The following is an 11,842-nucleotide window of genomic DNA, read 5'->3' on the forward strand; positions in this document are numbered from 1 at the left end:
TATAAATCTTCTTTTCTTTCTCGAAATATGGAAAAATCGAGGGAAAATTACACGAAAGGAACGCAACGACGAGTAGCATCGCGACGAGAGCACTGTTTCTCTGAGAACGTCGAAAGCACACTCGAAGTACAGCGAATATTTATTAGAAACATCTCGACGCTACTCTATGTATATAGTAGTAACTATATTACGGCCGATCCATCACATGTTAAGTGCGCGTAAAACGATTATCTCGAACCACGTTACTCCCCACACCATCGTTCCACGTAGAACAACATTTCTTTTCTTTTTCCCTCGCTTGGTCCTTCATCCTCCGATGAACACGCAACCTCTCGATCGATCCACGATTTCACGGAATAATTTTAAACTACACCATTAAATCGTGAGATTTGTCTCGGGACGTGTCTCGCGTCTAGTGATGAGATCAGACTGCGAGATAAGAAGAAGCATACACTTTATACAGAGCGGAAAGTAATTTCGAGTAATCTCGATTTCATGACTAGTCGCGACGCGCATTCATGCATCTCGAAACAAATCTCATTTCGTTCGAGGATCTTTAACCCTCTTACAACCATATTTAATTCTTATAATGAAATTTCGTAATCGAAGTGGTTCGTTCATATTTTCGTGACTTTTCGAAAACTCAAAACTTTCATTTTCAAAAACTTATCATACATATCGGAAAATTAAAATTATCTCGACACAAATTTCTTCTTGATCGATCCTCAAGGAAACAACATGCCTTTTCTCCTTTTTGCTCGCATCGTTAGAAAGTAACCAAGCACGTCGACAACGAGTGTTGGAGTTGTTCGAGAAAACTCGTCGAACCCTTCGTTCAAAGTGAGACCGAGGGGGGGATTAGACACAGAAATCACAGGGGCGAGGGGTTAATCGAAGAGTCTCGCGAGCTAGAGGGTCTCCAGGAGGTTCTGGACGAGGAGGGCGGGGGCGGTCACACGTGCCTTCCCCTTTCTCGACTGTCTACAGGTACGTACGTTGCAACGTGGCGCCCGCTCAAGCTGCTCCGACTTGTTGCTGTCCTGCTCGAGCTGCACTGACACACTGGCGACACGCGGTGTCGAACAGCCGCCCTCCTGCAACAGACAATTCGACATGTTTGAAGGGGAGCGGTGACGTTTACTCGCCCCGTCGAGCGTACACAAGCTGGAAACACGCGTCGAGGGTGCTTAGATCGTGAATCGTGGCTAATCAACCCCGCATGCGGATCAACGCCTTTGACTTTTGTGCGATCGAACCCGGATATTTTTATTCGATTCGTCGAGGACAATTAATGGATTACAAATCGAGTGGCTGTTCTATCGTGGACAGGATATCAATATCGAATATTTTTGGAATTGCGAAATTTTGAAAGTTTTGGACAGAGAAAATTGAAAAAGGTTTTTGGATTGTTCCCAAAAATTAGTTATTTTAAAACTTCGAAAGTTTATTCGGTAGATTCGAAATGTGAAGGATGAATCTGGCGATTTTATGGTAAATTTAAAAGTTCTAAAAGGAAATGGATTCTGAGCTATTATTCGACGAGAATATAAATTTATAAAGATAGTAGAAACAAAATTGTTCTTCTTACAGAGGAATCGATTTTATATGGAATATTATTTCAAATTTATTTTTTTCTAATCGTGTTTGTATTGTTTCTTTGAATATTATAAAAATGTTTGTCATAAAATAACATATTATATCTTTTCAAATCAAGAAATAAAAAGATATACATGATCTTCGTGATATATAAAAATATCACGTTAATTTATGGAAATACTATTATTATGTTCGAAATCAAGTTCTTTCAAACGAAGAAATTGTAACAAAACATACAAATACATGTCTTAACAAAGAAAATTATTTTAATCTATTATTAAACAAATTCCTTCTCGTCTAAATTTTACCATTCACATCTCTTTACCCAACGGAATTACTCTTCATCGATCACATTTCCAACAATTTAATAATCCGCCAAAGTCACTTGGCTAAACCAGAGAAGAAAAGAAAAGTGAGGAAAAGCGATAGAGATAGAATCTATAACGACAGGAATAAAAAGGGAAGGGATATCCGTCGAGCGATCAATAGGAAACATTTTATCGAGAAAAATAAGGGAAGAAAATATAATATGGGGGGAAATGGAAGAGACATCGATTCGAAGTGGCCAAGTTTCTACGAGTTGAATCGTTAACGACTGGAACGAATCGTTCCGTGAATGGGCGCGTTAGACGGCCGGGGTGGAATACGAAAGGGGATGGAAAGAAAGAGGGGCGAATCTATTTAATTAGAATTATAGCGATACGAGGTGACCGAGGAATCTCAATTAATCTTCGAAGGAGTTTAAGAGGGCGGAAGTGTGGACTCGCGGTATCCGGTTCTCCGCAGACTAATTTGTTCCATTACCTTTACTGGAACAGGGAAGAACCCTCTTATGCAACTCGAACGCGAAATGAGGCGGATGTCGCCGAAAGAATGGCGGAAACATTGAAACGAGAGGGATCAAAGAGAAAGGGTGATAAAGTGGGATCAACGTCGAGCGATCTGGAAACTTAATAGAAGTATATATGATATTGTGTAGCCTTGTTTCAGATCGTGTCATTTCACAATCGATATTATCCTGCGTTGAAAACGAGAGAACTAATAAATGATATTACGAATCGAAAGTTTTACAATTTAGCAGTTTAACAGGATGGAAGCAAGTGATTATTAATTATTGTTATAACTCGATATTATATTGTGATGGGTTGGTAATGTAGTTGTTTCATTAATTCCGTTGTACAGACAACTACGTTGTTTTATGGAGAGATATAACACGTATGTATACATTTGTACGATGAAACAAATGGATAATGGTTTTACTTATACTAATGGAATATAGGGATAGGGAAATGAATATGTTGTATTTTATACCTGAGTGTATTGAATTAAACAAAATAAGTAACTAATTGATTTAATTAATTTAACAGCACGAAGGAGGAAATTTTATATATTTGTCCATATGATATAAAAATTCGTATAATGATACATTTATATTTTAATAATTGAAATTTTTCTTCACGATTCAAATAATGAATAATTCTAATTAACATTTCTAAATGTTTTGAAATCTATTTATTTTTCCTTATCTTTTATTTATTTAAAAGAAAGGAAACACGTGAAATATCTTGGGGAAAGATGTTAAATATTTTGATTAAAGAAGACAACACTTTATTATACAATATAATCTGTTTTCAGTGTTACATTTATTTAAAATTTATTAATTCTTTATTTGAGTATGAAGAAAAAAATTACTAACCGACAAGCAGATATTTCCTTGATGCTGATGCGCACGACGACGAGATTCACTTTGCAACTGCCACGCGCGTATGTAAAGATCACCGCGATATACCAGGCCGCCTCTTTTCGCTCGTAACATCAGGTGCCATCTGAAACGTAAATATGCAAAATATATTTCAATCTGCTCCAAATACGATCAAATTTAAAACGATCTCTTCACGCGCGACAATAAATATTCAACTCGGCACATTATTTATGAGATCACCAAATTTCCCATATTTCTAGGATTATTGTCGTTATATTGGACACAAAAAAATATTTTAAATTGAAAGAAATTGTTTAATATATCATTTATGGTTACATTTTACGTGTAGATCTCAAACGTAGATGTTGTTCAGTATAAATCAATCGAGGAAAATTTTAAAAAATTTCAAATTACATATATAGAATAAAAAAAATAAAGTAACAGTATTCAATATTCGAGAATTTAACATAATTAATTTGTATAAAATATTTTTTTTAAATATTTTAAAATAATTTAAATTCAAATTTAAAATATCTATATCTTTCCGACTATGAATATATTTAATCATAAATTAATCCTTTCGATATTTGTATAATTTTCAAAAATTATAATATATCTTCTCGATTCCTTTCTCCACAAAGAAGAAAGAGAACAGTATAGTTTATGTTCGTGCAGAAATAAAAGAGCCTTTATTCATTTTTCCGATTTTCGAAAAAAGAGAAACTATAAACAAGAAATTTCTCAACGAGATGGATGATGATGATAATAAAAAGAAGAAACATACGTTTCAGACGCGAAATAAATTGCCATAAGATTGCAAGTCATGCTCGCGTATACGGTGATAGAGTTTCTGACGAGCGTTCACACCCTCTCGATAAAAATAAATTCGTAAATGACACACCCTTTTCACGCGTCACTTCCGCGCGCGGGGGTTCATTCTCTTTTTTCGCGGCCGAGCGGCGTGTTTACGAGGCGGAAAAGAGGGTGAATATCAGGAGTCAATAGTCGAGAGCGCCAGGGAGGAAGCGTGCGCGATTCTTTATCACATAGTTTGCTCGCAACATTAACCTGGAACTCTTGATACTTTCTATAGCCGAGGACGAGTTTGAGCGAAGAAACGAAGATTATTTAAAATCTAGACCCTGTTGCGTCCACAAATTATTAGCTAGTCCACAAATTAAAGCTATAGCTATTACAACGAAGAATAGATGTTTATAAATTCGATTATAAGAATTTTTTAATCTTTATCCAAAAATTAATCGTTCGGAACTTTGAATAAAAATTTATTTATAATAATATTCTGTAATTAATTTTTAGAAATAGAAATTCACAGGGATATTCTTTTCTCGTAATATAATCAAGCATTCTTTTTTTTTTTTTAATCTTTGTGTAGTGGTTCATTTTAGATACCACTATCTTTCTCATCTTCTTCTTAAAATCATACATATGAGCAATCTTATATTAATAAATAATCTGTAGATTTCGTTTTGCAATTATTTATTATTATGGTTGAAGTATAAATATCAATCATCACTTTATTAATTTCAAGAATTAATAAACAAGTAAGAAATCCTTCAAACAAGATAGAAATTCAGGAGAATCGAAAGGCAGAATTACATCACGAGAATTTTATCATATAAAATTTGGCAAATCGGAGTAAAATTTTTCAAAAAACTTGTCTTTTGCTAAACGATTCAGAGATGACTTTCTGGATAATTCACGATAATTTTCATCGATCTTCGAATTTTCTCGAGCGTTTCATGTCGTACATTCATGACGTTTCATAAGGAAATAAAAGGCAACGTGTTCCAGGTTTCCTCGTACCATTAATTCCCACCTCCTCCTCGTTTGTTCTCTTCAACCTCTCAGCCGCCTTTTGCACATTGTTACCAAGTAATTGTTCATTGCTAACTATATCCCAGTTAATTCGCCCTCGAGGGAGAACACTTACTTCCACGAAACACACTTGAACTTTGCGTCACGTTTCTCTTTTTTCTCCTATTCCTTTCTTCCATTTACTCCATTTTCCACCCCTTTCGACACGGTCATGCTAGACCCGATGTGAAATTACTCTTTAATCCCACGAGCGTGCTGCCATCTCTGTAACGCATTCAGTTGAATAATCCTGATCGTTATCAAGATCGTTACCATTTATCCGGGAACAGTTAAGCTAACAGTTAAGTTTTCGAGGCAACGATGCCTAGGGTGTTCCTGTAATCGAATCCATCGCTAGTGAACGCCATTGTACATCCGTATTTCCCGCTTTCACCCCCATTTTCGAAATTTCCAACCGATCGTTCCGTTAACTATTCAATTTATTCTTTCCCCGATTTTGGTTCCTCTTTGCCTCGAGATTTCGATCTCGAATTACGTGGATTTGATGCTCGATACGGAAATGTACGACGAGTTTCGTTAGAGAGATTGTAGATAAACATGATACGACAGATATTGAGTTTAAAATGTTGGTATTCTGTGAATCTTTTTATTCTTTCTTTCTTATCCTTGTTCAATAATAAATATGTTCCTTAGAATTTTAATTCAAACAATAAAAAGTATTTCTTTTTCTATATAATAATTTAGTATACAACTATTTATTAAATAATTTTTCGCTCTTTTAATTATAAATATATTTCTTTTTAATTATCATAGATCACATAGAAAAAAATATCATCAAAAATAAACTTGCTAAATTTTCTCCTGTAACGATATTCAAATATTTTTACTTCGAATTAGCAATTAAGCACCTTCGAAACAGATAGCAGACGTGAATCAAAATTCGAGGATCAACGCGAAATAAATATAGTAGTAGAAGGTGATCGTAACGAAGTGGTAACGTGTAGTTTCGTTAGATCAAACGATATCGGCCATTTTGCAGCGCAGCGGATGAAAAAACACGATTCTTCATGAATTATAAAATTTCCATTTACCGATAAAAGCTGCGTTCCGATGTAACACGAGTGATTGAATGCGAGATGATGAGAGTGGTGAACTGCACGAGAAAGAAAAAAGAAGAGAACAGTATAGATATTAAAGGAATAGAGAAAGATCATAAATGAGAAGAAAGAGAATAGAATTGCTAAATAATGCGATATCGTGTTCTTCTGTTGTTCAGAAGTAGTAATTATATTATTATATTTATAAGGAAAAACAAATTGATTCTATTTTCGATTTTCTGTATTTTGTCAATCGTGTGGGATTAATAACAGTTCAACAATAAATTAGAATATTGAAGAAATATTATTTTTGTGGAGTTTCACTTGAATTGTTACTCTACCATTCTCTTATATTATGTATAAGTCGTTCAATAATTTCCTCATTTTTCTTTAAAAAATTTGTTTAATATTAATAATAAATATTATTCATATTGAAACTATCAAAAATTTAGAATCACCGATTCTTTATTGAAATTTAAACTTGTTATTGAAGAAAATCTATTTCGTAGAATTTTAGTGTTACGCGTGTATGGAAAATACTTTGGAACAATTTTTTTCCAGTTTTTTCTCGAAGAACAGAATTTCGTAAATAAATTTTCCAAAAAATCTGCTCGCGTGAATATGTGCACATGCGATTTCAGGCTCGGCAGGACGAAAATACAGAATCGGAGGTAGCGTCAGTAAATTCCCGATTTATCAGCCCGACGAGCGCTTAACGCAACGGTGACGACGTTATCGTTGCCTATGGAATCATCCTCTGACACGGTGGCTTTCCTCGGAATTTATACGTTTAAAAAAGTCACGATACAAAGAGGAAGTTGCACGTCCAACTGGAAAAGCTTACGCCGCTTCTGCATCACATTCTGATTTATATTCAAAATATAAATCTATAGATATTATTTCATTGTTTTAACAGTTAAACATTTATATATATTTCAGCATTTTTGATAGTTCATTTTTCTGGATTTTATTTCAGTATAAATAATTAGTATTAAATTGTAATTAATGTTTCCTCGTTTCATATATATTTCAAAGTAATTCGAATTTCTCAATATAAATAATAAATATTTAAATACGAGAAAATAATATATATGTATCATTTTGCCAGAACAATGAACAATTGTTTATTGTTTGTTCTACTTAAAAATTTTAATATATCCAGTTTGTGTTTTATTATTTTAAGTGTATTCTTTAAAAATATTATTATTCGATTCTCGTGTTATTCTCAAATTTATGAGAAATATTATTCATTAAAAAACAATTGAATCCAAAATAACTCATTTATAAATAAATATTTTATTGTAAATTATTAGTATTAGTAATTATATTTGAAAAATCTTCATTCAATTAACATTTCGACGTATTCGATTCTATCACGAATATTCCTCTAAAAAGAATTTTTTTAAATTCGTAAATAAGAGGATTTCAAAAAAATGTTTGAAAACGTCGAACTAATATTTATTAGTTTTTTAATTTATCAAATAGTAAAATCACTTATGTACACGACAACATAGATAAACACCAGTCATATTTTTGATAGATATATCAAAATCAATTTTGATCTCATAACGCATTAATTCAGCACAGAAATGCATCTCGGATCGATACTGAATGTTTTTGACTGATTGCTAATATATAATTCTCGCTAGAACAGATTTTTTTCACGTGAAAATGGATTCATCAAATTTCCCTGCAAAATTTACAAATGCAAAAATTTTATATCTCGGCATAAAAGCATCGTGGTTTCATATTTCTAAAATTTCATGATATATCATGTAAATTATAATAAAATTTTATCATAGAAAGAGTAATAGACTTCAGCAAAATTCAAATGTATATGAATTACAATTTTTAAAGTTTTTGTGATTTTACATTACTACGATTTATATATTTTTTTTACGAATAAATAAAAATATATGTATTTTTGAAAATCTATCCAATTTATTTGTATTATGTTTACTTTGAATTTTATTTTCGAAATAAATATAAAATATTAAATTTTAATTCTAGAAATAATCCTAATTTGTATTAAATTATCACTAAATTTTTTCATCAGTTAAATTATCATTAAAAATGATGAAAGAATTTTTACATTACGTTATATAAACACAGTTAAAAGCTGAATGATGAAGTGTTTATATTACCTTTTCATTTGAAAGTATAAAATAAATATAAATGTATAAAATAAATATCGAATATTTAAATGAAAATTTGATTATACATTAAACAATATAAATAAATTTTTTTAGTAATTTAATTCCACATCGTAAATAGAGAGTGAGAAAATAAATTAGCTCATGCTATACAATAAATCTGAAACAGTAGTTGTATATTCGAAGCGTAAATGGAATCTGGAACCAATCAATGAAAACCACCAACGATTTATGAGAAGTTAATCTGACACTTGTGCAGTCACTGCAAAAAGGAATCCAATCTACTGTGTATGGAAAAATATAAATAAAATATAAAAATTTCGGTAACGTATCAAATTTATAACAATTCGACTATATTTCTAGTTTATATTAAATATTTTCATTATATTCAATCGTGCTTTTAATCGTGTCTTCTTCATTGAAAAATATATCTGAATATTATTTATCAAATATTTCATTCTTTCGATAATAGTGGATTTTTTTATCCAGTTGTGATATGATGAAAAATATAAAAATGCTCATATCGAAAAGAAAATCGGATATTTGAAAAACCTTCCATATTTCTTAGACCTGTGACGCCATCTACTGATATAGGAAATCCCTGTAACACCTAATCTCTTCTTAAATTTATCAAAAATAATTAATAAGTCGATACATTTAGTATTAATTTTTTTCTTAACATCATAATAATGATTTTTATATTATTCCACTAACTATCCCTTCATCTCTACATTGGGTAGAGAAATTTCTTTAACACAGTTCGATGATAAGCATCGTTTAAGCGCAACTTGCGTAACGATTTACGCGTGCGATGATTTGTATTATATACAACAGAGGGCTCATGGTTAAACGTTGACCAGTTCCACACTTCTTCTCTGATGAATAATTCATTCGCATGAATAATTCATGAGCCGAATGTAGTGAACAATGAAATGGTCGAAAATGCGGTGTAAGATTTGACAAATTTATCGTTTTACGGTTTATTTACAAACGTACGTCACCGTGTGGTGGTTAGAAGCGCAATCTACTTAAACAATCAATATTTTCCAGATTCAATATAAATCAATCTCAAATGAATAAATTCTACGTTTCGTCGTATTATTATTATTATTATTATTATTATTGCACGTCGAAATACTTTTGATTTTCTTCAATAGGAAAAATTACTTGATTGATTGTTATTATCACACTTTTAAAATGAACAATTTTGCTCGAAAATGAATTTAGATAAATTTGAATTTTAAAGAGAATTGTTTTATTCATCCCAACATTATTGGATGAAACGGGGCGAGGACGATTACTTCATAGGCTTGCTCTTCTTTAAAGATGTCCCTCGAATATGTATGTATTGTAGGGATAATGTTTATTCGTGAAGATATTTCCTTTGCAAATTTATTCTGGAATTTTTGATCGTCCCTAAAAGAAATTCATCGATGAAAGTCTTCAGAAATTTATTCTGGGATAGATAGAGTTCTTTTAAAGTGTGCAAAAGAAATTCGTTGAATAAAAAAATCCATTCTCATTTATATTCTTCGGTAAATTATATTAAAATTATTCTAAATATACACGGTATAATAAAATTCGTTTCAATTTATTTTCTTTGAAAAAGAAAAAAAATATCCATTAAAATATATTTTTAAAATTAAAAAATTAATTCAAGTTGATATTTTATCCTTATCTTATAGAGATAATATCATTTATTATTATTACTATATATATTTTATATATTATAAAAATTCTTCTTCATTTTATCACTTAGTTTGATAGTTAGAATTTCAGTTTAATAAGTCTTAAATCTTTTTAAATAGCAAATAATACAACAAATTAAAAGTAACAAGTAATATCCAAAAATATCATCTATAATCACAACTGAAATAAAAATATTTCAGAAATTAAATAAATAAGATAAAATTTACTTGACGAAGAAGATACTGTTCATCAAATATATCTAATAAAATTTCTGCAGAATACATTCAACACCCAGAATACATCAAGACACTCGAAATTCCCGAGTACAGGGAACAATAAATTCGTTCGTGCAATCCTCTAATCAAGACACACACAACCTTTAATCACTGTACCAGAAATTTTCAAACGAGGATTATCCTATTATCAATACGTGGCTCGATTCTTTGAAAAAGGTGACGGGCTAAACGAAACATTGGCGAGATAAATCAGCAAAAAATCTCTCTGTCTCTCGACTGTTCTTCCAACGGTGATTAAGCTGATACTAATGAAAAAGATCTCTCGTAACTATCAACTGGACACAAACTGCACGCTCCGTTCCCTCTAATATAGACTTCCACGGCCAGAAAACAAAGAGGCAGACTATTGTAATTACTCTGTTCCACGAAAACTCGCATGCATACGCACACAGAGGTGGAGGAACGCGCGAAATGATTCTTCCACCGTTGTACGCTATCCGTTCGCACCCCTTTCGAAACCTTCCGCCACCCCAACGCTGCTCATACCAACTCTGCGGTCTGCATGGCAGATTTATATTTGCATTTAAAATCTGCACGCTGTGGCACATCTGTCAAACGGTGCATATTGAAATCTTCACGCGTGTAGTGGTAGTTACACCGATGGCGTAGGTGTTGCCAATTTGGTTCGCTCTCTCCCTTTCTCTTTCTCTCTTTTCCCCGTCACTTTTCGCGTTGTTTCTCCAAAATTTAACCCCTCGACTCGTCTACCCTGGACCATTTATGGGCCAGCCGGTTGACCACGCCTATGTCACACCGCGATATTGTACCGGGCTCGAGCAATTCTTGTATGGCTCCAAACCCATCCCGTCGGGGACGGCCCATTATGACTGTAATTTTTGCACGCGTTGCGATGTTAAACCTCGATTGCACCGCGGCTTTTTGGCCGTTCGAGGAGAAAGGAAATAAAGTTGAAAGGTTTGTAAACGTTGGCTGATGGTACGAACGTGTTTCTGTAGCTTGTGTACACACGTGGACAATGGAATTTACAGTTTTTTTGAATTGTGATTGAAGGATTCGTGAATAATATCATGAAAAAGTTTGTGATTAAATATTTTTGTATTTATCTTATAAATTCATATATAATTATATTGTTTTATATTTTTAAAAGTAACAACCTATATTTTTATTTTCCAATTTTACTATTCAATTTTTAAATCGTACTAAAAACCAACGTTCGTAAAATTCTTTGTATCTACATATACATTCATCATGGTTAATCAATTTCTAATGATTAATCATTCACTAATCAATACTAAAACTGTACATATTACTATCAAATATTGGTCAATCACACGGTTGACACGAGAACCATCCCGTGAAATGATTAAACTGGATGGGAACGAAATTTTTCATCGATCTAAATCAAACATCTAGGTTTTCAACGTCAATCAACAATCCATAAAAACCCACTAATTGAACGATGCTCGTTCCTCATCCTATCTCTGATTCGCAAAAAAAAAAAAAAAAAAAAAA

General features: G+C 32.2%; 1 protein-coding gene across 1 annotated transcript in view; it reads right to left on the minus strand.

The window, feature by feature from the left end:
- Positions 1-739: 739 nt before the first annotated feature.
- The window catches only part of LOC102672244 (protein O-mannosyl-transferase TMTC1-like), a 117,068-nt gene continuing 105,965 nt past the window's right edge, over positions 740-11,842 (minus strand). Inside the window, exons 12-13 of the mRNA XM_006611178.2 lie at positions 3,293-3,422; positions 740-1,094 (exon numbers count right to left, since the gene is read on the minus strand). Of these exons, the coding sequence (XP_006611241.1) occupies positions 909-1,094; positions 3,293-3,422 (316 nt within the window). The 3' untranslated portion in view covers positions 740-908. The remainder of the gene's footprint in view (positions 1,095-3,292; positions 3,423-11,842) is intronic.

The sequence above is a fragment of the Apis dorsata genome, unplaced genomic scaffold (genome assembly GCF_000469605.1).
Source record: "Apis dorsata unplaced genomic scaffold, Apis dorsata 1.3 scaffold_84, whole genome shotgun sequence".
NCBI lineage: Eukaryota > Metazoa > Arthropoda > Insecta > Hymenoptera > Apidae > Apis > Apis dorsata.